The 23,975-nt window shown below is 69.1% G+C and overlaps 6 protein-coding genes across 10 annotated transcripts in view; 2 read left to right on the top strand and 4 right to left on the bottom strand.

The window, feature by feature from the left end:
- Window positions 1–589: 589 nt before the first annotated feature.
- Window positions 590–3,018, top strand: INKA1 (inka box actin regulator 1). Its single transcript, XM_075159314.1, has 2 exons — window positions 590–640; window positions 2,002–3,018. The coding sequence occupies exons 1-2, from the start codon at window positions 590–592 to the stop codon at window positions 2,878–2,880; spliced, it is 930 nt and encodes a 309-aa protein (XP_075015415.1). The 3' UTR covers window positions 2,881–3,018.
- Window positions 3,019–3,031: 13 nt separating this feature from the next.
- Window positions 3,032–11,285, bottom strand: UBA7 (ubiquitin like modifier activating enzyme 7). Of its 4 annotated transcripts, none has more exons than XM_075159304.1 (24): window positions 11,236–11,285; window positions 10,989–11,154; window positions 10,313–10,447; window positions 10,139–10,245; window positions 9,872–9,962; window positions 9,623–9,764; window positions 9,426–9,523; window positions 9,156–9,302; window positions 8,906–9,064; window positions 8,607–8,714; window positions 8,445–8,525; window positions 8,200–8,355; window positions 7,927–8,092; window positions 7,653–7,849; window positions 7,370–7,434; window positions 7,060–7,225; window positions 6,885–6,959; window positions 6,379–6,565; window positions 6,077–6,186; window positions 5,875–5,961; window positions 5,608–5,799; window positions 3,681–3,782; window positions 3,502–3,602; window positions 3,032–3,215 (listed from the first exon to the last, which is right to left on the bottom strand). In XM_075159304.1, the coding sequence occupies exons 1-24, from the start codon at window positions 11,274–11,276 to the stop codon at window positions 3,089–3,091; spliced, it is 3,006 nt and encodes a 1,001-aa protein (XP_075015405.1). In that variant the 5' UTR covers window positions 11,277–11,285; the 3' UTR covers window positions 3,032–3,088. The 4 variants fall into 4 exon arrangements, with proteins under 4 accessions (XP_075015405.1, XP_075015401.1, XP_075015403.1 ...); XM_075159300.1 differs by having other exon boundaries at window positions 6,077–6,204; window positions 11,236–11,277; XM_075159302.1 differs by lacking the exons at window positions 6,885–6,959; window positions 7,060–7,225; window positions 7,370–7,434 and having other exon boundaries at window positions 6,077–6,204; window positions 11,236–11,277.
- A 220-nt stretch (window positions 11,286–11,505) lies between these two features.
- On the top strand, window positions 11,506–12,684 carry TCTA (T cell leukemia translocation altered). The gene is made up of 2 exons (XM_075159299.1): window positions 11,506–11,891; window positions 12,589–12,684. The coding sequence occupies exons 1-2, from the start codon at window positions 11,539–11,541 to the stop codon at window positions 12,629–12,631; spliced, it is 396 nt and encodes a 131-aa protein (XP_075015400.1). The 5' UTR covers window positions 11,506–11,538; the 3' UTR covers window positions 12,632–12,684.
- A 54-nt stretch (window positions 12,685–12,738) lies between these two features.
- On the bottom strand, window positions 12,739–14,916 carry AMT (aminomethyltransferase). Its single transcript, XM_075159296.1, has 8 exons — window positions 14,629–14,916; window positions 14,468–14,548; window positions 14,208–14,339; window positions 13,963–14,041; window positions 13,644–13,789; window positions 13,375–13,555; window positions 13,088–13,243; window positions 12,739–12,974 (listed from the first exon to the last, which is right to left on the bottom strand). The coding sequence occupies exons 1-8, from the start codon at window positions 14,899–14,901 to the stop codon at window positions 12,796–12,798; spliced, it is 1,227 nt and encodes a 408-aa protein (XP_075015397.1). The 5' UTR covers window positions 14,902–14,916; the 3' UTR covers window positions 12,739–12,795.
- Window positions 14,917–15,103: 187 nt separating this feature from the next.
- On the bottom strand, window positions 15,104–18,969 carry NICN1 (nicolin 1, tubulin polyglutamylase complex subunit). Of its 2 annotated transcripts, XM_075159297.1 has the most exons (6): window positions 18,798–18,969; window positions 18,149–18,322; window positions 17,680–17,793; window positions 17,142–17,213; window positions 15,757–15,861; window positions 15,104–15,606 (listed from the first exon to the last, which is right to left on the bottom strand). In XM_075159297.1, the coding sequence occupies exons 1-6, from the start codon at window positions 18,948–18,950 to the stop codon at window positions 15,565–15,567; spliced, it is 660 nt and encodes a 219-aa protein (XP_075015398.1). In that variant the 5' UTR covers window positions 18,951–18,969; the 3' UTR covers window positions 15,104–15,564. The 2 variants fall into 2 exon arrangements, with proteins under 2 accessions (XP_075015398.1, XP_075015399.1); XM_075159298.1 differs by lacking the exons at window positions 15,104–15,606; window positions 15,757–15,861 and adding an exon at window positions 16,573–16,700.
- Window positions 18,970–20,466: 1,497 nt separating this feature from the next.
- DAG1 (dystroglycan 1) overlaps window positions 20,467–23,975 on the bottom strand; it is a 53,751-nt gene continuing 50,242 nt past the window's right edge. Inside the window, exon 3 of the mRNA XM_075159290.1 lies at window positions 20,467–23,347. Within this exon, the coding sequence (XP_075015391.1) occupies window positions 20,939–23,347 (2,409 nt within the window). The 3' untranslated portion in view covers window positions 20,467–20,938. The remainder of the gene's footprint in view (window positions 23,348–23,975) is intronic.

Raw genomic sequence — 23,975 nt, 5'->3', positions numbered from 1 at the left:
CGCTTCTCCCGGAATTCCTATTAAGCGCTATTAGCTCCCAATTAATGGGCGCTGGCGGAGCGCGGCCCCTGTGGCCGGGGTCACCTCTCCCTCTTCCAATACTCAAACCTATTTTGGCACCCGGTGGCCGCGGGTGCCTCTGCCGGGGCCCTGTAACGGGGCTGCCCCCTCCTCCCAAGGCTTCGCGGCCCCGGGACCCCCGGGACCCGCGGGGATGGGGTGCTGCCGACCGGGGCACCGAGTCTTGCCCTCCCCGGCCGGCTCCCCGGGTCCTGCCTCGCCCAGCGGTGCCCGGTCCCGCGGTGCCCGGAGGTGCCCGGGTGGTGCCCGGCGCGGGGCCCCGGGGCGGCGGGGCGGGGCGGGGCGGGGCGGTGGGGCGGCGGTGCCGGTGCCGGTGCGGGCCGGGCTCACGTTACGGCGGCCCCATTGGCTGCGGCGGGGCGGGGCGGTGCCGCCCAGGCAGCGCCGGGAGGCGGCGGGCACGGGCGGGCGCTGCGCCGCGCTCCGCTGCTGCTCCGCCACCGCCGCCGCCACCGGCACCGGCACCGGCGGGACCGGGAGCGGGGCCGGGAGCAGGGCCGGGCCGGGCATGCACAGCGCCCGCCCGGACGCCTGCCCGGGCCAGCTCGGCGCCGACCGGGTGAGTGCCGCCGCGGGCACCGGGAGGGGACGGGACCACCCTGCCCGCGCCCCGCTGCACCGCCTGGGCATTGCCGTGATGTCAGGGCGCTGCCAGTGACATCAGCGCTGTGACATCATGCGCAAGGCCAAGGTGGCGCGGGGGACCTGGGCGTCCGGTGGGACGTGGACGACCGGTGGGACACGGGTGGCGGTGGGGGCATGGGTGGCCATGGGACACGGGTGGCCAGGGGCCACAGTGTCCAGCCGTCAGGGTGCCAGCGGCATCGCCACCCCGGAGCTGCCACCCTGCCGCCCGCCTGGGCTGCCCCGAGGGGACCGGCGGTGACAGGGTGGCCCGGCCGGCTCCCCTGGGCCTGCCGCACGCCTACCCAGCTCCCCGCGGCCGGGTGCGCTGGCGTCCCCGGCCAGCGCCGGGACGGGGCAGCTCAGAGCGGTGGCAAGTTGCCAGCAGGGCTGGCTAAGAGGGTCCCAGCCAGCAGGGAGAGGGACAAGGACCAGGACGGAGACAGGGGTGGGGACAGGGACAGCCTGGCCAGCAGCTCCGTCAGGGCCGGCTGGTGGGGACTGGTTACCAGGACGGGGGAGCGATCCCTCCTGCTCGCTCGGCTTCCCGCGGCTCCAGCGCGGAAAGGAAAGCGGACGTAACACCCTGCTTTTGGGTTCAGACAATAGGAATTCAAGAGCAAGGAGCGGCCTGGGTGCGGGAGCCAGCCGCCCCTTCCAGCGCCCGCCCGGCCATGCTCTGTTCAGCCCTGGCTGCCCTGGATCCCCGCACTCCCTGGCGCTTTGCGGGGGCCCTGGCCCTGGGCGCAGGCCTGGCTGCACCCTGACGTCACCTGGGGTGTCCCCGGCTGGAGGGCAGAGAGTGGGTGGGTTGGCCCTGCCAACGCATGGGGGGAGCGCCCCACCCCAGCACCCGTGGGTGCCCTGGGGCTGCAGCTGGCCCTGAGCCACCGTGTAGGGTCCCACCAGTGGGGTGTCCCGGCTGCTGCCCAACCGGGGCAGGGGGAATTGACGGGCCGGGGCGGGGGGGGCAGCGGGGCGCCCGGCTCCTACGTGCCGTGGCCTTGTGTCATTTCCCGCAGGCACGGCCGGGGCTGGGTGCCTGCTTGCTCACCCGACATGCCGCTGCACGCCGGCCGGCTCCGTGCAGGAGCCGCAGGAAAGCGGGGCCCGGGGCTGCAGGCAAGCCGGGACCTGCGCCCCACTCCCCGCACCCTGCTGCACGCCCGGCTCCGTGAGTGAAGCCCCCCCGAGCCGGGGCTGGAGGGCGCGGGGTGCCAGGGGGGTGGGATAGGGGTTCATGGTGCTGGCTGGGGGGAGCGGGGACGACCGCGCTGACCTGCCCTTTCCCCCCAGCGGTGCCGGCGGGAGGCAGGGGCAGCTCCGCAAGCGCACATGCACGGCACGCGGCAGGCGCCGCACCACCCCGGAGGGGTGCCGGGGCCAGCCCCCCGCCCCCCGTGTCCCCCACGCCCCGGCTCGGCGGCAGACTCGGCCTGCAGCCTGGAGCCGGGGGGCGAGGAAGAGGAGGGGGGGGGCCCGGCCGCCCGCTCCCCCCCGGCCAGCGAGCGCAGCCTGGAGTTTGACTCGGGGTACTCGGAGGCGTCGGGGGGCACGTGGCGGGAGGAGGAGGCGCCCGTGCGGCGTCGGCACCCCCCGCCCTGCCAGCGGGCGCACCGGCTCTCCGCCGGCCCTGCTGCCCCGCCGCCTGCCCCCGCCCGCCGCGTCCGCCCCAAATCCACCTCGGACGCCTGCCTGGAGCAGTGGCGGGTGCTGGAGCCAGCCGAGACGCAGGACTGGACCGTGGCACTGCTGTCACAGAGCCGGAACCGGCAGCCCCTGGTGCTGGGTGACAACTGTTTCGCCGACCTGGTAGAGAACTGGATGGACTTGCCTGAGGTGGGTGCCGAACCCCGGCGCCGAACCCCTGCTGAGGCTTCCCGCCGGCTGGCCAAGCCCCCCGCCTTCTTGCTCAGCCTCTCGGGCAACGTACGCCGTAAGCTGGCCAACATGGCCCGGCCCCGGGGGGCTGAGAGCGCCCGGCCAGGGGGCCGCGAAGCCACCAAGCGTTTCTCCTGCCCGCTGGGGCTGGGGGGGCAGCCCAAGGGCGCCTGCTTCCACCAGTCCCACAGCAACATCGCCCAGCTGGCCACGGACTTCCACCGCTTCACCGCCCTCATGAACAGCCGCAGTCGCCAGCCCATCATCTGCAACGACGTTATCGGCTACATTTAGCCCTGCCCGCCGCTGCCTGCACCCTCCTCCGCTGTAAATAAACCCCGGTTTTGTACGGTACGGGCGCAGCAGCATTTATGGGAGGGGGCTGCCTACACCCCAACTCTGGGCAGGGGCAGGCAGGGGGTTTTTTGCGACGAGGGCCAATGCATGGGAGCTCATCCTGCGGCTTTTATTGCACAGGGCGGGGGGGGTGCCGGCCCCCGATTCAGGGTAGGGAGCAGAGGAGGGGGGGACGGGCATCTTCGGCCTCAGCATCCTCTCCCTCGCACACGTAGTGCAGTTCCAGCTCCCGCTGCCGTCGCTCCCCGGCATCCTCTAAGTTCTCCGACAACCTGTAGCAGGGAAAGGGGGTTTTGGGGACGCTGGCTTGTCCCCCCAGCCTGGCCGGGCGCCCCGGGGGGGCCTTGGGCCCCCCCGGGGCGCCCGGCCAGGCTGGGGGGATGCAGAGGCCGGCAGCGAGGGGCCGGGCAGGGGTCCTGCCACGGGAAGTGCTGCCGGCAGGATGTTTATCCAGCAGCTGGCTGGGAGCTGCGCTGCAGCTGGAGTGGCTCAGGATGGAGGGAGAGGGGTCTGGCAGCCCCCCCGGGACAGGATTGGGCCCCAGAGTCAGGGACTTACTTCTGCGCCCGCTGCCGGGTCTGCGTCTCTTCGCCCTCCTCCCTGTCGTACAGCACGATGCGGCCGCGCAGGAGCATGGTCACGGTCCAGCCGTGTGTCCTCTGCAAGAGGTGGGTGTCAGGATCCAGCCCTGTACCCCCCAGGGTGACCCAGCTGGGTGCTGCCCATGCCAGGCTCACCTGCAGCCAGTCCAGCACCTCCTGCACCGTCATCTCCTGCCCGTCGGCGCCGACTGCCCGCATCTCCAGCCGGTCCCAGCAGCTCCACTCCCGCCCGCCGTACTGCAAGGGGGAGCGCGGGGTAGCAGCCGGCACTGGCACCCCACACCCCGGCTGCCCAGCCCCACGGGGCAGGGACTGGTGGGGCATGAGGGCTGGGGTACAGCAGGGCAGGCAAAGGGACCAGTCTGAGGGCAGAGGGACGGAGGCACCGTGGGGGTCCAGGGGCAATGGGGGGCACAACCGTTTCCCCAGCACTGCCAGGGGCACTGAGGGGCACCTCCGTCCCCCCTGGCACTGCTGGGTTTAGGAGGCAATAGGGGCACCGCCATCGCCCCCAGCACTACCATGGTCCAGGGGCAGTGGGGGGCATCTCCGTCCCCCCGGCACTGCAGGGGCCAGGATTGGCGTGGGGCCGGCGCTGCCCCCAGCCCCGGGCCAGGAACGGCGCACAAAGGGCCATTGAAGCGCTGCCCAGCCCCGCACAATCGCCTCTTCTCACGCCCGTGGCCCCCCGACCCCGGCTCCGGCCCGAGGGGGCCAGCGAGGCGCCAACCTTGGGGCCGAGCGCCGGATGCGGCCCTGCGCCGTCTGGCACGGCCGCCCTGCCATCTGCCCTCGCCGCAGGCAGCACCAGCCCCTGCCCAGCGCTGGCTCCGGCCCCGCTCGGGAAGGGGCATTCGCACCTGGCCGCTCTCCCCTCCTGCCTTCTGCTGCCTTCTCCCCTCCTGCCTTCTGCTGCCTGCACTTATCCCACCGGGGTGGAAAGGGCTTAACCCCATCCTCACCGGGGCGGCACGGACCCAGGCGATTGCCCAGCGCCGAGGGAACGCCACTGCCCGTCCCAGCGCCCCAGAAAGCCCGTCGCCCCGGCCGAGGCTGCCCCCCAAGGCGGGCTCCCCGGGGCCCCTGTGGGACCGCAGGTCACGCCAAGCCGGCCTGTTGCACATGCGCTCCCACCGCGGCCAAGTGGCCGGACATGTCCTCGCCGTGGGACACGGAGGTGCCGGACGCTGCTGCGGGGACCCGAGGGCACGGCCAGCCCCAGCAGCACCCTCCACCCAGGGACGGTGCCAACCTGGGGGCACCGCGGGCAGGATGGCGCAGGGCTGGGCAGCCTGTGGGGCGCCAGGAGGCCATGGGGCGACCGGGAAGCCCAAAGCGGTGCCGGAGCCAGCGCGAGGCGGTGGAAGCGCCTCCCTCCCCCTCTTCCTGCCCCCGGCCCTGGGCCCCCCGGGCCAATCTGGTTCCAATCGGCGCTTCCTGCCGCGCCGGAAGGGCTGCCTCGCACGCCATAAACCCCCAGACAAAGGGGCCTCTATCGCCCAGACGGTCCCAATCTGGGCCTGCCCCCGCCCCCGCTCTCCCTCCCCAGCAGAGCGGCTGCGGCCTGGCCCCCCACCGCCGGGACCCCCGGCCCCGCTCCCCCCGGGCGGCCCTTCCCGGCCCGGTGCCAGCTGCTCTCCGGCTGCTGCAGCTGGTTTCCATAAGCCAGATGTACACGGCTGCCGCGGCCCCCCGCCCTCCGGCTGCGGGGCTCGCCGTGGGGCCCACCGTGGGGCGAGGGGGCTGCCTCAGCCCCATGGGTGCCCCAGAGCATCCCGGTTGGGCCCGAAGCCGGGGCGAGCGGGACAGTGGTGGCGGCTCGGTGCCAAGGGGGTGGCCGCAGGAAGGAGCGGGTTCCTCGCTGCCTGGCGGTGCGCCCGGCCCACCACGGCACCCGGATCCATTTCTAGAGCCCCATGGCCAGGGCTGCCCCTCCTGCATGGCCACCTCCTCGCTCCTGGGTCCCCCGGCATCGCCCCACAGCAGCTGCCACTGGGACCTAGGGCACCCCAAGACCTGTGGGTGTCCCCCACTTGCCCTGCCGCGGGGGAGAGGGTCCTACCCGGTAGGTGGGGGGCGGCAGGGGCTGGACGCGGAGCAGCAGGCAGTCGGACAGCCAGAGGTTGCTGTTGCGGTAGCAGCTGCGGTCCCGGCACCCCCACACCAGCTTGTAGACTTCCAGGCATGCCAGCCCAGCCACGGCCGCCGTGGTGGTGATGATGGCGGGCACGATCCGCCCGGCGATCCGCTTGCTCTGTGGACAGGAGGGGTGTCACCGCCTGCCCCGCATGGGACAGGGACCCCCAACCCCATGGGCTGCCCTCCTCACCGTCAGCCAGTCGGCAGCGGGGATGCCATAGTTCTCTGCACGCAGGTTGGACGCCGCCGTGATGAAGTCCACATGGATGTTGTTGTCCTGCAGGGAAGAGCATGGGGACATCAGCCTCCTGCGAGGACACTGGCGTCCTGTGGGGACTAGCAACCACCAACCCCCCCAAGCTGAGCAGGGCCGCCTGCCCGGCCCCGGGTACCTTCTCGAAGTGGATGGGCTCCATCAGGGGCACTTGCGCCTGCTCACTCCCTACCAGCTCCTGTCTCCGCTGCATCAGGACCTGGGTGAGCTCCGCCAGCCGCCCGCGGTCTGGGGGCACAGGGACGCCTGGGGTGGTACCCCTGCACCATGGCACTGCGGCGGGCACGGCACAGTGCCCCCCCCCCTCGGTCCGGGCCCTCCTGGGTGCTGGGGCAGGGAGGAGCAGCACCACAGCCCCACTGCCACCAGGCTGGACCCGGGGATGTGTCCCGGGGGACCCAGGGGCATGGGGAACCTCACCTGCAGGCACCTGCACCCCCTCCTGCTCCTCCATGAGGGGGATCTGGAGCCTCTCCTGGGGTGCAAAGGGCGGCAGGACCACGCTGCGGAGGATGGTCTGGGCGGCCGCCCGGTCGCTGCATGGTGGCACCTTGTGCGCTTGGGCAAAGAGGTGGGCAGCAGCCAGGATGTAATCCAGGTGGGTGTCCTGCGGGGGCAGAGCGCCAGGGCAGCCGGGGTGGTCCACGAGCCCACACGGCCACAGGCTGCCCACTTTGCACCAAAGCGGAGATGGAGGTGCCTCTCCTCCTCCAGCAGCAGAGCACACGTCGGTTGTCCCCAGCACTGCCCTGGCCAACCGGGGGATGGGGACAGACCCAGTCCAGGACCTGGCAGCCCCGGACAGGGCTGTGGCAGATGGAGCACGACTATGGTCCAGCACCCACCGTACCCCTGGCACAGGCTCGGCTCTCCCCCCGCCTGCACTGTCCCCGGCGGGGGGCCCTGCGGCTCTCCCCTGCACTCACGTTGTCGGGGTCGAACGTCAGTGGATGGGGACAGCTCCTGTCCCCTGCCCAGAAGGGGACACCCGGGCTCGTTTCCTGGTACAGGGAGAGCAGAGTCAGGCCTGGGAACACCGTCCCCCCGGCTGCGGCAGGGTGGCAGGCAGAGGGGAGAGGGTGAGGGGGGTGCCAGGCTCACGTGCTCCGGGGGGAAGTTGTGCAGCAGCTGGGCGATGGCATCGTGGTAGCGGCTCTGCCAGTGCCGGCGGGCCCAGCGCACGCAGTCCTGCCAGTCCCGCGGCCGCTCCCACAGGCTGTCCCGCACTTGCTGCAGGACCTCCAGCTGCCACGGGGAAGCCGGGTCTCTGCAAAACCAGGCACCGCTGCTGCTGGCCCAGGAGCAATCCCGTGGGACACCGCAGGCGGGATGCGGCTGTCTGTCCCCCTCTCCCCAACCCCGGCAGGGCTGGCAGCCGCTCTCCCGGTGCCGCTCCCTCAAGCCCACTCACTCCATGAACCGGTTGACGTGCTCCGCGGGCAGCTGGAAAAGCCCCTCAAACTCATCGCGGGCCCACTGTGGAGGGGGAACGGGGGTTAAGCACTGGGACCCCCGCCTCGTGCCCCTTGGGAGCCCCAGCCCAAGCCCAGCGGGAGGGAGAGACCGTGCCGGGGCCGGAGCTTGGGCTGCCAGCAGGAAGCAGCTGGGGCCGTATCCTGCCCACAGCCCACTGCTGGGCCACGGCCGGAGGGGGGGACGGGAAAGGAAGACAAAGGTGGCGCAGCACAGCCTACCTGCAGCGTGTGCTGGATGGTGCGGGGAAAGTACCGCAGCGTGCAGGGGGGGAAGGTGCCGTCCCCAGGGGCGCTGGCCGGCACCAGCGGCTGGGTGAGGGAGGGCACCATGGCCAGCACGTTCCCCCGTGGCCCCTCCGTGCCCGAGTCCAGCAGCGGTGTGAGGTAACGGAGGCAGCGGCGCTCCAAGTAGGCGCCTGCGGGGAGCCAGGGGTGCTGGGGAGCTGGGGGGCACGTCCAGGGGCTCGGCCCCTTTCCCCTCTCCAGCACTCACGGGCCTCCAGTGTGTCCAGGGCGCTGGTGACACCGTCCAGGTGCCGGAAAAAGTTGTCCCCGTAGAGTGGCTCGGTGGCAGGTCCCACCTGGTTCTGGTGAGCCGTCACCCTGACGCTGGGGTTCATGCGCCGCACGGCTGCCGCGGCCACCACCGACTTCGGCTTCTGCCAGGGCAGAGAGGGGGTGGGCAGCTCTCCCCCGCCCCGGGGAGCCCCCGGGACACCAAGGTGCCCTTCGGGGGGAGCTCGGCCCCTGTCTCGTGGCGCCTCACCGATATATCCGCCGAGCGGTAGAGGAACTGCCGATGGAGGTTGGAGAGGGCGACGGTGTCCATGTCGGTGACGGTGAGGTCCCCGTCCGGCCCCGCTGCCAGCCCCATCATGGCAAAGTTTTTCAGCAGCTCGCAGCCGATGGCGCCGGCTCCCACCTGCCGGGGCAGAAGCCGCTGCAGCTCCCCGCGCGCCGGCCGGCCTCTCCGCAGCCTTTCCTGGCACGGCGGCACCCGCCCCGGCTCACCACCAAGTACTTCTGGCGGCCCAGCTGCTCCTGGAAGGCGGCCCCGAAGACGGCGATCTGGCCATCATAGCGAGAGCCCCTCTGTTGGGATGGAGGAGCCGCGTGAGCGCAGGCGGCCGCGGCACCCTCAGCACCCAGGAAGGGGTCGGCACGCGCTCTCACCGGGGCGCAGTCCTCCTCCGTCAGCCGCGCGGCCCCCTCCAGCGCCAGGCACTCCAGGGCGTCGAAGTACAACCACTGGTCCAGGGGCAGGAACTTCCTGGTGATGGCCTGGGGCGAACAGGGCCCCGTCAGCGCGGGGGCCAGCCGGGTCCCCCCCGTACCCCACCCCAGCCCTGCTGCCCAGCCTGGCGTCCCCAAGCAGGCAGCAAGTGCCCTCTCGTGGTCACCAAACGCCACGGGACAGTCGTGCGGAGCGTGACCAGCAGGACCCCAGGGCTCGGGACCCCCGCCCTGCTCACCTTCAGCGCCTCCTGAGCCGCCAGGGCCCCGACGACGGCGGCCACGGGGCACAGGTCCCCCGCGCTGACACTGGCAAAGGCTCGCACGACGTCCTCGTCCAGGGGACCCTGCTGCGCCCCCAGGCTCTGCGCCAGCTCCAGCACCCGCTCGGTGTCTGCCTGCGGGCAGAGGGGCGAGGGCAGCTCCGGGCAGGGTGGTGGGGGACTAGGGGGGCTGGGGAGGCCGGGCAGGGGCAGGCTGGGGACTCACCGGCGCCCTGGGCCGGGGCAGGCGGCCCTGCTCCGCACGGAAAGCATGCAGGGCCTGGAAGGCGGCATGCAGGCTGCGGCTGCGCGGCAGCTCCTCGGGACTCGCCACCTGGATCTGGGGCTCTGTCAGCGCCCGGCGCAAGGGCTCCTGCCGGCACAGCGCCAGGGCTTGGGCGAGTGCTTCCCCAGGGCCGGGGCATGGCATGGCATGGCACGGCACGGCGGTGCCCCAGCCCCAGCGGCAGCACCACAGGGCGGAGGGGGGACTTACATAGGAGTGCACCTGGGGCAGCCGAACCTGCGAGACCAGGCCCCCGCGGTGGTACGGCGAGAAAGAGCTGGTGTCACCAATCTCTAGCCTGAAGGCATCTGGGGATGAGAGGGAGATGGACCTCACGGTCACCACCAAGGACCCAGCGAGTTCCCCGACCCTGGGCCAGGGCTGCCAGGAACCGCTGGGCGGCTCACCCAGCACGTGCACGGGGACGGGCTCCTGGCCGTTCAGCTCCGTCATCCCCTCCACGCCGGAAAATGTCACCAGGTCACCATTGCAGAAGAGGTGGCCACGGCTGTCCTCTGCCCCGACACACGTCACCACACCCGGGTTGCCCTGGGGCGGGGAACGGACATGAGGGCGGGGAACCGGACCCAGGTGGCATAAAGCCACCGCAGGAGGTAGCAGCGTTTTGGGAAAGCCTGCTGAGGCTGCCCTCCTACCTGGGAGATGTGCTGCACGGCGGCGCACGCCGGGTCCCCTTCTGCCGGGTCGTCAACGACGAAGTGCTCCCCGAAGTCACAGAACAGCTGCCTGGAGAGGACCGACGGGGTTTTGCCAGAGGAGCCGCCTCACCAAGCTGCCCCAGCGCTGCCAGGTCCGAGCAGCCCCACCAGTGGGACAGGGGCACGGGCTACAGAGCAGGGCTGGGCTCTGGGGACAAGGTGACCCGGAGCCAGTGGCAGGACCCCGCGGCAGAGACCCCTTACCCCGCCAGCCCCTTGGCGTCGGCCACGATGAAGCAGATGCCCCGGGCATGGCAGAAGTCCCCGATGCGGAGCTGCTCCTCCAGCGGGGACTCGGTCAGCACCACCACCTGCGCCAGGGCCGTCAGCGGGCACCACCGTCCCGGGGGGCCCTGGGGCGCAGGGGTGCAGGCTCACCTGGAAGGAGGTGAGGAAGGCCTCCGACAGCTCCCCGGTGTGAGCTGCCACCACCACGCGGGGGTTCAGCTCGGCCAGGACTCTCTGGGACGCCTCGGCACGGTTCTGGCCCACGTCGCTCTCCCCCAGGAGGAACTGTGGGGTGGGTGCACGGCGGGCACCCCACGAGTTTGGGGTGCTGCCTGCCACAGCAGGGTGCCCCATGGGGCCCTGCCCACGCTGGCGGAAGGCCTTCTGTTGGGGACCACACCCATGACATGGGACACGCCATGGGCCCTACCCGTGACGATAAGGGGCACCCTGGGCCATATCCATGACAGGGATCTCCCAGTCCACACTCCTTACCCAGACCCCCAACCTGTACTTGTTACTGGGAGCCCCCCACCCCGTACCCATACCTGCAACAGGGATCCCCCAGCTCCACCCACACCCATTACCACGACCTCCACCCACACCCGTACCCGCTACTGGGACCCCCTCTCTACCTGTACCAATAACCAGGACCCCTGTCTGTACCCATACCCATTATAGGGACCCCCAGCCATACCTGTACCCGTTACCGGGACCCCTGCCCGTGCCCATTACCGGGACCCTCACCCACACCTGTACCTATTACGGGGACCCCCGCCCATACCCGTGCCCAGAGCCAGGCTCCCCTGCCCGGCCCCGCCGATACCTGGTGGGCGCGGTCGGCGGTGCAGGCGGCTCCGCGATCGTGCAGGACGACGCGCCCTGTCCCCGCCAGCACCAGCGCCGCCGCCACCTGCGCTCCCGTGCCGCGCAGCCCCGACACCAGCGCCGCCGCCCCGGCCAGCCGCCGCGCGCCACCGCCCAGCACGTACCTGCGGGGCAGGGGCCGTCAGCGGGGCCCGCCGCCGCCCCCCGGCCCCGGCCCCGGCCCCGGCCCCGGTCCCCGCACGCACAGCTGCCGCGAGTACAGCCCCTCCTCGCCGCTGCTCGCCATGGCGGCCACGCCCACCGCTCAGGTCCCGCCCCGCCTCACCCCACCCTGGGAAGGGCCCGCTCCCGAGGCCCCGCCCACCCGGAAGGCCCCTCCCCGTGGAGACCCCGCCCCCCGGCCCGCCCTCAGGAGGGGCCCACGCCGGAGGCCCGCCCACCCGGAAGGCCCCTCCCCCGTGGATACCCCGCCCCCGGGCCCGCCTCCGGGAAGGGCCCACCGCCGAGGCCCCGCCCACCCGGGAGGCCCCGCCGCGGCCGGCGCAGCCATGTCGGTGTCGGCGGGCTGGCAGGCGCCGTGGCGGGCGCTGGGCGCGCTGGGCCGGGAGCTGGCGGCCGAATGGGCGGCGCAGGACGTGCGGGCCGTGCTGTGCCAGCTGCTGCTGCTCTGGCTGGGCCTCAGCCTGCTGGGCGTCCGCCTGGCCTGGCGCGCCTACGGCGGGGCGGTGGCCGCGCTCTGCTACCGCACCGGGCCCGCGGCCCGCCGGCCGCCCGGCACCGGCCTGGGCCCCGGCACCGCCTCCGGGCCCGGCTCCGCGCCCGCCCGGCCCCGCGCGCACTCCCTCTCCCCCGCCGGCCCGGCCGGACGCAACGGCGCCGCCGAGCGGCACTGCCCGCCCCGGTGAGTCCCGACCGCTACCGGGCCCGCAGCCCCTGACCCCGGCCCGCCGCGGCCTCCCCGGCCCTGCCCGGCCCCCGCCACGGCCCGGCCCGGCCCGCGCCCTCCCGGCTGCACCCCTGGCCCAGTACAGCCCAGCGAGTGCCCCCCGCAGCCCAGTATGTCCCAGTGAGCCCCCTCCTGGTTGCGCCACCTGACCAGTGCACCCCAGTGAGCGCCCCGCCAGCTGCACCCCTAACCAGTACAGCCCAGCGAGCGCTCTCCCATCTGTGCCCTGGGACCAGTATACCCCAGTGACCACCCTCCTGGCTGCAACGCTGGACCAGCACACCCCAGTGAGTGCCCACCCATCTGCCCCCGGACCAGTACAGCCCAGTGAGCGCCCTCTCGGCTGCACCACTGGACCAGTACAGCCCAGTGAGTGCCCACCCATCTGCCCCCGGACCAGTACAGCCCAGTGAGCGTCCTCCCGGCTGCACCCCTGGACCAGTACACCCCAGCAAGCACCTTCTCATCCATGCCCACAGACCAGTGCACCCCAGTGAGCGCCCTCGTAGCTGTGCCCCCAGACCAGTACGCCCCAGTAAGTGCAGCCCCAGCCCTGCCCGCCTCACACAGGCAGGCAGGTGCCCTCCCCCCGTGCCAGGGTGCCATGCTGGGGTGCCACCCCAGCCCCGCTCACGCTGCCCCTCTTTTGCAGAGAGGGCCCGGCTGCGGAGCCGGCGAAGACGCACCGGGAGTGAGGAGCGCCGGGACCTGCCGGGCACCACCCGCACCATTAAAGCGCTGTGCCCCACCCGCTGCCCCTTGCTTTGGCACCCGCCGCCGTCACCGGAGAGGAGGCCAGGAGAGCAGGGCAGGGGGGTTTATTGGGGCTGGGGCGCCGTGCCCGCGGCGGGCGCTGGCCTCACTTGGCCGTGTAGTAATGGGTGGGCACAAAGGGCATCTTGGTGACGAGGGCCGGGTGCTGCTTCTTCCGCACCTCAACAGTGAGTGCGGTGCCGGCCCGGCTGTGTGCCGCCTCCACGTAGCCCATGGCGATGTTCTTGCCCAGGGAGGGCGAGGGGCAGCCGCTGGTCACTGTCCCTGGGGACGTGAGGACATGGGGAGGTGAGTGGGGGCCGGCAGCCCCAGCCCCCTCCCCTGCCATGGGCGCAGATCGGGGCCGTGCCCATGCCAGCCCTGCTGCCCCCACCTACCCACAGGCGTGCCCTCGGGGCCCAGGATGGCCGTGTGGGGCCGGATGGGGGGTCCCACCGACGTCAGCCCCACGCGCTTGCGCTTCGGCTTCTCTTTCACTTGCGCCATGATGATGGCCGCGCCGGGGAAGTCCATGGCTGCGCGCCGGCGCTTCCCTGCGGGGCAGAGACGGGCGAGGGTCGGCAATGCCCACCTGCTCCCCTTACGCCCCACTGGGGACATGGGGTCACCTCGCCCCTCTGCCCACCCTGAGGAGTAGGTAGGGGTGGACGTGGCCCTGACCTACCCAAGGTCCACAGCAGCCCGGCCTCGGCAGGCGTGGTGGTCTCATCGATGTCATTGCCATAGAGGCAGAGCCCGGCCTCCAGGCGCAGGCTGTCCCTGGCTGCCAGCCCCGCTGGCCACACCTCGGGGACACCCAGCAGCTGTTCGGCCAGTTCCACCGCCCGCCCTGCGGGCACCGAGATCTGCGGGGTGACACGGGCAGGGTCAGCGGGGCACGGCCTTCCCCTCCCTTCCCGCGGCGGGGCGGTGCTGGCACGGCTCCCGGGGTACCTCCACGCCATCCTCGCCGGTGTAGCCGCAGCGCGTGACCCGGCAACCCGGCACGCCAAAAATCGTCGTGGTGATGCTGTTCATGAAGGAGAGCTTGGCCAAGTCATCCGGCAGCCCCGCCTGCAGCACCCGTGCCATGGAGGGACCTGGGGAGGCAGGTGGCTCTGGGGGACGGCAGTGTCCGGGGAGGGGGGGGATGCGGGGAGAGCACTGACATCCATCGGACAAGGACCCGGAGGAGTGGGCAGTCCAGCACCCGCTGAGGGTGAGACCCCTGTGCGGTGATGCTCGATGCCAGCCCGCGCGGGGCCCCCGCTACCTTGCAGAGCCAGCAGTGCGTTGTCCGACACCTCCAGGTGGACATCATTGCCGGCAGCCCGCAGCTCCGCTGCTCTGTCCTAGCAGGGTGACAGTGGGCTGCTAGCACAGGGGCTGGGCTGGTGCCAGCCCCGCATGTGGCCGCGGCCACCTTGCCCCACGCAGCTCACGGACGTCACCAAAAGGTGGGAGGACTCATTCCCACCGCACGTCCCCACCTCCCGCGGGGCTTGGGCAGCCCCGTACCCTCATGATGGCCAAGTCCTTGTCGGTGCAGCCGGCGTTGGACACCACGTAGAGGTGATCTTCCGACGTGTTGGTGATGATGAGGTCATCCACGATGCCGCCCCTCTCGTTGGTGAGTAGCGTCAGGGTGCCCTGCGGGACGTGGCCCTCGGCAGCGCGGGCAGGCTGCCCATCCCCTCCTGTCCCCCCTACCTGCTCGGGGCATCCCCGGGGACCTCTGACCCCGCCGGATGCCCGGTGCCCCCCCCGGTGCTCCGTACCTGTCCTGGCTTCAGCTCGGCGATGTCGCCCGCCGCCAGGCTCTCCATGAACCTGACGCGGTCCCGGCCGTACACCCGGGTCTGGAAAGGGCCGGGGTGGGGGTGTGAGGCGGGGTGGGTGCCCCCCACCCCGGCCCCGGCCCCCATCCCGCCCCGGCTACCTGCAGCATGTGGGAGACGTCGAAGAGGGAGCAGTGGCGGCGGGTGTGCAGGTGGGACTGGAGGTGGCCCTGCCCGTAGTGCAGCGGCAGGCTCCAGCCGGCGAACGGCACCATCCGCCCGCCGCGGGACCGGTGCAGGGCGTCCAGCGGCGTCCGCTTCAGCCCCCCCTCCCCGGCCTGGGCCCCCCCGGGACGCTGCCCCCCGGCCCCGCTCAGCAGCGCGGAGCCAGGGGGGCGGCGGGGCAGCGCGGCGCGGCAGCCCGCCCGCAGCATCCTCCCTCCCTCCCTGGCACGGCACGGCACGGCCCGGCCCGGCCCCGGGGCGCCTGGGACATGGAGTCCGCCCGGCCCCCGCCCCGCCCCGCACACCGGCACCGCCTCCCCCGCCGCCGGCCCGGGGGGATGCTGGGTGCGGGTCCTGCCCGGGCACGGCCATCCCCCCCCTCCCCAAAAAGAGACAGGCGGGCACAGGCAGGACCAAGGTAGCAGCTTTTAGTCGTGACCGAGGCTCTCCCCGCCGCCCCCCAGCACCTCCTCGGCCCCCCGAGCACCCCCTTGTCTGCGGGAGCCCCGTCCTGCAGGCAGCGCAAGGCAGGGCAGGCAGCGCAGGCAGCGCAGGCAGGGCCAGGGGCCGCTCCCCAGGGCAGAGGTAGGGTGGGGGAGCCGGGCTCTGCCCGCAGCAGGGAGCAGCAGCACGGGACGTGCCAAGAGCAGAGCTGGAGGGCACCGGGGTGGGGGCGGCTCACGGGGGACTGCGGGGCGGCAGCGCTGCCCATCACTGCCGGCCAGCGCAGGAGGAGTCGGGGAAGGGGCGCGGGGAAGGCCTGGAAACCCCCCGGGGCCGAAGGGACGAAGGCCGATGGAGGGGTCGCAGGAGCCCGCTTCAGCCCCGGGAGCGGGGAGGAGCCAGCTCCCTCTGGCCAGCAGCCACGGGGCTCACGAGTAGGAAAGCAGGTTGATATCGTAGCAGCCGTCCACCTGGGAAAGGGAGCAACTGTCGGTCCCTGCACAGCACCATCGCTCTGCCAGGACACCCCACCCCATCCCGCTGGGAGCAGCCCCTCCAGGAGGGCTCCCCCAGAATGCGGCAGGGCCGGAGCCCCCCTGAGCAGGGTGGGGGGGACTCACGTCGAAGCGCCCGATGCGGGCAGCTGCCTGGCGAGCCCGGATCACCTCCGTCAGCACCCACATTTGCTGGACCTCCGTTGACACCTTCTCTGGGTCAGGGAGCTCCTGGAAAGAAGTGGGCATAATGCTGCGGAGCGGGGATGGCCCGGATGGGCTGGATCGTCCCGGGCTTGGGCAGTGGTGTGGCCGCATGGCTGTGTCCCTCGGAGAGCCGGGCACTATCGCAATGGTGCCCACGCTCCCGACCTGCCGGTGGTTTCCCAACGCAGGGTGAGCAGGGCCCCACTCTAGGAAAACAGTCAGCTGGGGAAATGGGTGACCCTGAGCCCTGGCACCGACAGCTCATCTCTGCTGGCAGGCGTCCAGGGTGAGGACAGAAAGCAGATCGCTGGCTAATAATTAAAAACTTAATTGCACAGTCCAGAGTTTCCCAACAGCCTCCCTCCGTGGCGCTCCCCGGGCCTGGCGTCAGAAACCCCGCTGCAGGTGTCGGTTCCTCCGGGACCTTTAGCCAGGCGGGACTCGCGGGATCCGCAGCAGCTCTCCAGGCCAGGGCAAAACTCTGCGCCGCGTCTCCCCTGCCCGGCCCTGCCCGCGGTGCCAGGCCGCTGGTGGGTGCCTCGTGTCGGGAACAGCCAAGCCCAGAGCAACCCAAGCGATCAGCAAGGGACCGGGGTGTCTTTCCCAGCCTGCCGGACAGTCGGGCATGGACTGGAGCTCCCGCACCTGCCAGGGCCGGCAGGAGCCTTGCCGCGGCGGCGGTGGTGTGGGCCCCGGAGGCAGAACTGCCCCGGAGGCGCTGGGGCACGTGGCACCGCTCCTACAGGCAACGCCGGTGGCTGAGTCAGCAGGTTTCCGTGGGCGAGCCAGCTGCCTGCCCCTGCCGTGCTCTGCCCGGACTTTGCTCACCAAAGGCTGCCGGCCGGGCAGATGTGGCTCACAAGCTGCAAACATGCGCCGTGGTTGTGACCTCCCTATGCCCGCGTGTCGCCCTGGCTGTGCAACACGCTCCCCAGGGTGCACCCTCGGCAAAGTGCCGGGGACCAGCCAGGCCACCCCATCCCCACGTGTCCTGCCGGCTGGCTGAGCGATGCTGCGCACCCACCGCTCCCACAGGGACGTTCCTGTCCCTGGACTAGAGGGCAGGTAGGCTTAATTGTCACCTCAAATTGCACATCCCTGTGGAGACATCTTTCTTCCGAGCGCTGCAAACTACTTCCAGCACAAGGCGGGGCATTTCAGGGCTCCACAGCTATTCCTGGTGCGAGCCTGGAGCCGATGGGGCAAGGATGGGGCCAGCAACCTCATAAGTGACATTCGTGCCCGTGGCCGGCACCCCACCCAGGTCCCTCCTTCCCCGTAATACCTCAGCAGGGACTACTCACCCCGTGCAGGCTGGCTGGCTGCTCCGGAGGGGTCAGCTGGGAGAGCCAGGAGGGGAAATCTTTCTGGGGGTTCTGAAACAGATCCAGAGGGTCACACAAGGGGTGTCCCCAGTCCCACCTCCATCCCTCACACCATGCAGCGTGCTGCAGTTTGGAGCCCACCTGTGTATATATATGGGAATAAGTATCGCTTTACCATTATTAAAGGGAATTCTGTGTTTAGGGTGGGTGTTTGCAACCTGTAATTTGTTGCAGCAACCTCCAGCTACGTCCCGCTGCTCAGACAAACATCCACCTCCAAAACAGGCAGGGCTGGGGCTGGCTGGAGCAGTCCCTCCCCCGGCCCCCAGTGCACAAGGGGACCCCAAGCAGCCCAGGGAAGGACAAGGACTTGGACCCACACCACTGTCTCCTCTGGAGGGAGCCTGAAGCCCCTGGAGCTGCGGGGAGCAATGCCAGGCGCAGGGCTGGGGATAGCGGCCTGTCCTGGACCCCCTGGTTGCAGCTGGCAGGGAGGGCAGCACCGGCACCCGCTCACCTTCTGTCCTGGGGGGAAAATCTGCAGCTCCTCAATGGTGAAGTGGAGCCAGACCGGGGAGGGCTGCCGCAGGATGAACCGCACCGCCGTCACCTGGTCCAAGTCGCACAGCATCTGAAGGGGCAAGGACGGGGGGAGCCGTCACTGCCGGGGGTACAGCAGGGGCTGGCCAGGTTGGCACTGCTCCGGGGCAGCTGGTGGGATTTGCTCCAAAAAAACCCCAAGCCACCCCAGATGAAGGAGCCCGAGGGAAACGTCACCTCATGGTGGCTGTCTGGGCTGCGCGGGGCACGGGCAGGACCAGCACGGGGACCCTCACTGCTGAGAGGGGCTGGCAGGCGTGCAGTGGGGGCACGGTGGGGCATCAGCACGGGGCCCCGGGGACCGGGAGCTGTCCTGGGGGGTGGGCAAAGAGGGGTGAGCCCCAGAGGCGTGGGTGATGCCGTGGCCGCTGTCCGGCCATGCCGACCTGGTGGCGGTGGAGGGAGAAGTAGTCCTGGGAGCCCTCCTCGGTGTGCGGGCAGGGCATCAGGCAGTAGTCCCGCAGGCAGGTCACCCAGCGGCGGGAGCCGGCGGGGCCGGGGCGCTGCACCCGCACGCTCAGGAAGGCCGTGTAGAAGTTCCTGAAGACGATCTCCTGCACCTGCGGGACCGGCGGCCTCAGCCCCCGCATCACACCCGCACCGGCATCCCCCCCATACCGCGACTGGCACCGGCATCCCCCCCATACCGGCACCGGCATCTCCCCCCATACCGGCACCGGCACCGGCATCTCCCCCCACACCAGACTGGCACCGGCATCGCCCCCATCCCCCGTACCGGGACCAGCACCGGCATCCCTCCCCGCCATACCGGGACCGGGACCGCCCCCAGCATCCCGCCCAACACCGGTACGGGTGCTGCCCCCGGCAATACCCCGGCACCGGCATCCCCCCGATACCGGCACCGCCCCCGGCATCACTCCCCGCCCCGGTACCGCCCCCAGCATCCCCTCCCCATACCAGGACCGTTGCCGCACCCGGCATCCCCCCTCCCGCACCGGCACCGGCACCACCCCCCGCCCCACACCGGGACCGCCCCGGCACCCCCCGCCCCAGGCCGGGCCGGGCCGCACTCACGTCGGCGGCGGCGCCGCGGGGGAAGCGGAGGTCGATGACAGCGACGCCGGGCCGCGCCGGCTCGGCTCCCCCGCCCAGCTGGAGCGCGGCGGCGGGGCGGGGGGCGCAGGGCAGCGGGGAGCGGCCCGGCCCCGGCCCCGCCGCTCCCGACATGGCGGCGCAGAGCGGCCGCCCCTCCTGGGCGGGGCCGGGGCCGTGCGCGGTGGCGTCACGCGCCGCGCCGACCGGAAGCGGGAAGCCCGCTTCCGCCGCCAGGGGGCGCCGCGCTCCCGCCGCCCCGCGCGGGGCCCGGGTGCCTCCCGCAGCCCCCCCCGAGCCCGCCCGGTCCCGTCGCCGCGGCGGTGGCAGAGGCTGGGCTGTAGTAAAGCACACGGTTTATTGACTCCATACGTTTCTTTACACAACGCGGAAACCGCCGCCCCCGCGACGCTGAAATCAGAGCGTGAGGGCGGGGGGGGGGCCGGGGAGAGCCCCCCCCCCCCCCCCCCCCGCGAGTGGAGGCAGGGCAGTCACCCACCCAGCCGCTCGCCCGGCCGCGGCAGCGCGCCATCCCCTGAGGGAGGGGGGGGGGATGGCTGCGTGTGTGTGCTGGGACACCCCCCTCCCCCCCCCAGCACAGGGGGTATTTTCTCCTCCCCCCAAACGTATCCCAAAGAACGCTCAGGGAAAACACAAAGTAAATCCATGCGTAAAATGATTTGGCGCGAAGGAGAGAAAAATAATATCTACAGAGTGCAGGAAGAGGCGGCCGAGGGGCAGGAGGGGCCGGGGGTGGCCCCGCGGCTCAGAGGAGCGGGGCCTGCGCGGGGCGGTGGGTCCCGGGGAGCTGGCACTGGGAAGCTAAGCTCGTACAAACTGGTGGCAGCGGTACACCGGTTTTTAAGTCTTTTTTTAATAAAACAATTTGAGGCTGTATCAAAAATTTAGTAAAAAATTAGATTTGAGAGTTCGCTGATTTTTTTTTTACTATTAACTATTCCTGGTGCTTTTTTTTTCCTTTTTTTTTCTTTTTTTTTCCTTTTTTTTTTTTTTTTTTTAAAAAACTTTTTCTCTTTTCCAACAGCATCCGGGCGCGGAGCAGCCGGGAGGAGGCATGCGGCCCAGAGCCAGGGGCCGGCGAGGCCGTTCCGGCACTGCTCTCAAGGAGGAGTGGAGGCAAAGAGAGGCACCGCGCTATGGAGAAAACACCCCACCATCGCCAAAACACCTCGTGGGGAGGGGGTTTTGCTTAAAAAAGACCTCCCCGACCCCGGCGCTCGCCGGGCAGCGGAGAAGCCGTCACAGCGCGGGGCCCGGCTCGCCCTCCCACGAGCCCCCCCCCCCCCGGCACAGCGCTGCACCCCGAGGTGCGGGCAGCTGCCCCCGCGCTCAGCCAAAGGTACCCCAAGCCAGTCTGACTCAACTGATGACTATTTTATGATGCGTGAGAAAAATAGGATTTCTTTGATTAAAAAAAAAAAAAAAAAAAAAAAGAATCAAACCCCGAACCAAGAAGCCGACCCCCCTGAGGAGGAGGAGGAGGCTGGCTGTCCTCAAGGCCCCCCCCCTAACCAGCCCCGAATCGCCCTTGGAGCTCGCCTGCAGCACAGCACTGCCCTCCCCCTCCCCAAAACTACACATCCCAGTTTAGGTAAACAGCAGATTAAATGTAAAAACTTAAAACATCGACTTCAGAAAGTCCCTTGAATTTAATTATTTTTAGGCTACCTTTCATGTTACGTCCTGTAGCTAGACACACGTGAATAGAAAAAACAGTACAGTTAGTGTTAAAGGCAAACAGCGGAGACCCAGAGTGCTACCCCAGTGCTGCCTGCTCCTCCCGTCCCGACCCGACCCGTCCCGTCCCGTCCCCCCTCCCTGCCCGCCGCCCCGGCCCCGGCCAGAAGCCCAGCCGCCGGGAAGGCGTGTTTGAGCCGAGAATTTTTTCTATGAATAAAATAAAACCAAAGCTTGTTAGGCAAAAATAAAACAAGTGTCCCCCCGAGTCCCGCGAGCGCTCCGGTGCGGCGGGCGCAGCCGGGGAGGGCCTGCTGGGGAGCGGGCTGGGGTTTTGGGTTCCCGGCTGGCGAGGGGGCTGCCGGCCCACAGACAGCACCGGTGTGGAGCTGGAGGCCCCTTCTCCCCCGAGAGCCTCCCGTTCGTTAAGGGGGGACGTAGGGCGGCGGGGACCTGTACGGGGTCATGTTCTTCGGGCGGGAGCCTTTCCCCTCCATGGGTGCGGTGAAGGGGGGGGGAGGCTGGTAGGGCGGCGCGTTGGGGTCCTCGTCCCGCAGCGGCGTGTACTCCCCGATGGTGTCCTGGTTGAGCGGCGTGGTCTCCGGCATGCTCTGGTTGGGGTACTCCGGGGGGGGCAGAGGGGCTTTCTCCTCCTGGAGGATGAGGGGCATGCTGGAGGACGGCGGAGGCTTGGAGTCGTCCAGCTCGTCGGCGAAGATGATGGGCACGCCTTTCTTGATGAAGGTGGCCTGGTCTTCGATGGTCAGCTTCCCTTTCCTCTTCTTGCGGTAGCAGATCATGGCGATGATGCCGGCCACGAGGAGGATGGCGGCCACCACCACGGCGGGGATGACAGTGTGCAGGTACACGTCGTCCTCGCTGCTCTTCTCGGGGTCTTTGCCTGCTGCCACCGTCGGCGTCGCCTCTGAGATCACCCTTCCGTCCTTCGTCACGGGGATGAACTGCATGTGCCTGCAGCTGCCGGAGCCGACCACCGACACGTTCAGAGGCTTGAACTCGGGCTGCAAGACGTTGGAGAAAGCCGGGCTTGGCCTGCCGGAGTCATCCGCAATTTTTTTGCTCAAAGTCCGGATCTGCTCCCGGGGGCAGGGCTCCAGGGGCAGCGTGTTGTTCGTCCATTCCACTACGATGGAGCCTTTGGCGATGTCCTGCACCGTGATGGTGCTGCTGTTCCTGTCACCAAACGCCAGAGCCAGCTTCTTCACCAGCATGATCTTCTTATGGATGTCGTTCACCACCGCGTTGTGGTCCCCTTCCAGCCTGGCCTTGAACTTCACTGGAGACTTGTCCCCGTGCGGGCGTTTGTGGACGTGGATTTCGAAAGCATCCACAGCGAAAAGCCCGCCTTTGTCGGTCGCGTACATGAAGTATTCGTGCTTCCCGATGTGGCTGTGGTCCGGCATGCCGTACATGAGCTGGCTGGTGCTGTTGAACTGGACCCACGAATTCTCCTCTATCATCTGCTGCTCCTTCAGCTTCAAGGTCAGCTGCAGTTTGTCCGTGGTGGTATCTTCCTTGTCGTAGAAGGTATCGGACGGTATTTTAACCTCAAAGTAGGTGCCCTCCCACGCGTCGACCCTGTCGATATGGTTCGTCAGCTTGGGTGGCTCATTTGGCTCCCAGGGCCGGGGGATCCCGCTAGCTGTGGTGCGTACGCGGGTCGGCGGGGAGGCCGTTGTCAGCTTGGAGATGGGGGATCTGGTCGTGCTGGGAGGCTTTGTTGGACGGGGCGTTTTAGGTCTTCGAGTAGGCCTTCGCGTCGTCGCCGTGGAGGAATCCGTCGTGGATGGCGTGGCTGGCTTCAGAGTGGAGACTCTCGGTTTCTTGGTGGTAGTTGTGGGCGGTGTGATCACTGCCGTGGGCTCTACATACCCCGGCATCGTGGGGCGAATCGGCACAGAGGCTGTGCCGGTGCCTTCTGCTACCCTGGTTGGCTGGATCGGTCCCAGAGTGGGTGTCTGGACGATGGGGCCCCTTGTTCTGATGGTGACCGTAGGCTTCCTCGGCAGTGGTATGGGCTCCCGGACTGGGGGGGCCGTCGTCTCCGTGGGAGGCGCGATGGCAGGCGATGTTGGGGTGGGGACAATCCTGGTCGGCGGTTCTTGCGCGGCAGTGGTGGGTGGCCCGATGGCGGTCAAAGGCGTAGGAGTGGCGTTGATCTGCCGCCGCATCCTCTTTGGGAGGTGAGGTTTCTTGTTTGCAATGTGCCAGCCAACAACAGGGTAGCCAAGGCGGGCAGACATGGTTCCTTCCTTAGCTGGAGCCTCCACCTTGCTGATGTTGGGGACACTGTTTTGGCTCAGAGAACATCCCAGTTTCCATGAGAGTAAGGCCCCGTTTTCCACCACCTTCTTTGCATTTCCTGGTCCAGCCATGAAGGCCGACATGTCAAAGAGTCTATTATTTACAACAGGAACCAACTTCATGTTATGAAGTTCCACCTCTGAGAAGCTTCTCATTCTGTTTAAGAGTTCAATCCTCTGCTTTGGTGTCATTTTTGTTAAGTCGGCATCCAAAATGACAGTCAGGATAGTGACCGGTTCTTCCGAGCCACACACGAACGGCGCTGCGTCACCTGTGTCTTGGACGGCCGCTCGCACCGACTGAGGCTCGTTGTGGTCTTCTTGGTGGACCTCAACAGAGAAGACGTTTGCGGTCTGCGGCACATAGCTCCCGTTCGGAAAGGGCTGCAGCGTGGTCACCGAGATGTAGTGGACGCCCTTGTCCGTGTCAAGGGGCAGCCCTTCCAGGGAGCTGCTCTCCGCGTTCCAGTGTAACCACGAAGGCAAGGAGTCCTTCCCAGCTTCGGAGAGCTACCAAATAAGAAAGAGAAGAAGGTGATTTTAGAAGTACAGCATTAAGACAGGTTCTAGCAGCAATAACGCTTAATTTAAAGGGTTAAAGAAAAAAATCTGAAGCGTAACAACTGGGGAAGGAACATCCTGACCAGAGCGGGACAGCCTGTGTCTCCTTCTCCGCATAGTGACAAGGACGAGCTCTGTAGGGTAGACTGGTCCCAAAGGGCTTAAGGAGCCATGGAAGGTCATCAAGTCCTGCAAAGGTCCCTTGCCTGCAGGTACCAGCTCTCTAGCACTTGCTGTGCAACTACTAAGCACAAGCGGTTCATTTTCTCCGAGGGCAGAAGGGGAGTTCAAGTCATGGGGACAGCTATGAAGCTGAGGGTGAAGTTATGTGATACAGCAGAGCTGATCCAACAGCTGCCCTCCTCCCGCTCCCTCTTCTTCCTCTCCCATCCCTGCCACCTCGCTCCGTTCCTCACCTGATGGCACCCTGCAAGCCCATTGCTCCAGCAGCTGAGCAGAACGTACGTTTTCTCTGTAAACTTTCTGCTTCGTCCTGCTGCCCGCAGCAGCCAGGCTGAGCCGGAGGGGCCAGAAGCTGGCAAACTATGGCTCGGAGTCCCCTGCCTGGTTGGAGCAC

This window comes from Calonectris borealis, chromosome 10 (genome assembly GCF_964195595.1).
Source record: "Calonectris borealis chromosome 10, bCalBor7.hap1.2, whole genome shotgun sequence".
In the NCBI taxonomy this organism is placed as follows: domain Eukaryota; kingdom Metazoa; phylum Chordata; class Aves; order Procellariiformes; family Procellariidae; genus Calonectris; species Calonectris borealis.
This window is presented reverse-complemented; position numbering and strand designations above follow the sequence as displayed.

Excerpts from the sequence above, each read along its gene's own strand:
- UBA7 (XM_075159300.1), bottom strand. The coding sequence starts at position 11,276 with ATGGCGAGCAGCGGCGAGGAGGGGCTGTACTCGCGGCAGCT. Across the intron at positions 7,226-7,369 it reads CACGTCAACCGGTTCATGGA|AGACCCGGCTTCCCCGTGGC; the intron begins GTGAGTGGGCTT and ends CTGGTTTTGCAG. Across the intron at positions 3,603-3,680 it reads AGGTGCTGGACTGGCTGCAG|AGGACACACGGCTGGACCGT; the intron begins GTGAGCCTGGCA and ends CACCTCTTGCAG.
- INKA1 (XM_075159314.1), top strand. The coding sequence starts at position 590 with ATGCACAGCGCCCGCCCGGACGCCTGCCCGGGCCAGCTCGGCGCCGAC. Across the intron at positions 641-2,001 it reads GCCAGCTCGGCGCCGACCGG|CGGTGCCGGCGGGAGGCAGG; the intron begins GTGAGTGCCGCC and ends CTTTCCCCCCAG.
- TCTA (XM_075159299.1), top strand. The coding sequence starts at position 11,539 with ATGTCGGTGTCGGCGGGCTGGCAGGCGCCGTGGCGGGCGCTGGGCGCG. Across the intron at positions 11,892-12,588 it reads GAGCGGCACTGCCCGCCCCG|AGAGGGCCCGGCTGCGGAGC; the intron begins GTGAGTCCCGAC and ends CCTCTTTTGCAG.
- NICN1 (XM_075159297.1), bottom strand. The coding sequence starts at position 18,950 with ATGTCGGGAGCGGCGGGGCCGGGGCCGGGCCGCTCCCCGCTGCCCTGC. Across the intron at positions 17,794-18,148 it reads TCTCCCTCCACCGCCACCAG|ATGCTGTGCGACTTGGACCA; the intron begins GTCGGCATGGCC and ends TTGCCCCTTCAG. Across the intron at positions 17,214-17,679 it reads TTTTCCCCCCAGGACAGAAG|AACCCCCAGAAAGATTTCCC; the intron begins GTGAGCGGGTGC and ends GATCTGTTTCAG.
- AMT (XM_075159296.1), bottom strand. The coding sequence starts at position 14,901 with ATGCTGCGGGCGGGCTGCCGCGCCGCGCTGCCCCGCCGCCCCCCTGGC. Across the intron at positions 14,549-14,628 it reads ACGTCTCCCACATGCTGCAG|ACCCGGGTGTACGGCCGGGA; the intron begins GTAGCCGGGGCG and ends GGCCCTTTCCAG. Across the intron at positions 14,340-14,467 it reads CCGAGCTGAAGCCAGGACAG|GGCACCCTGACGCTACTCAC; the intron begins GTACGGAGCACC and ends CACGTCCCGCAG.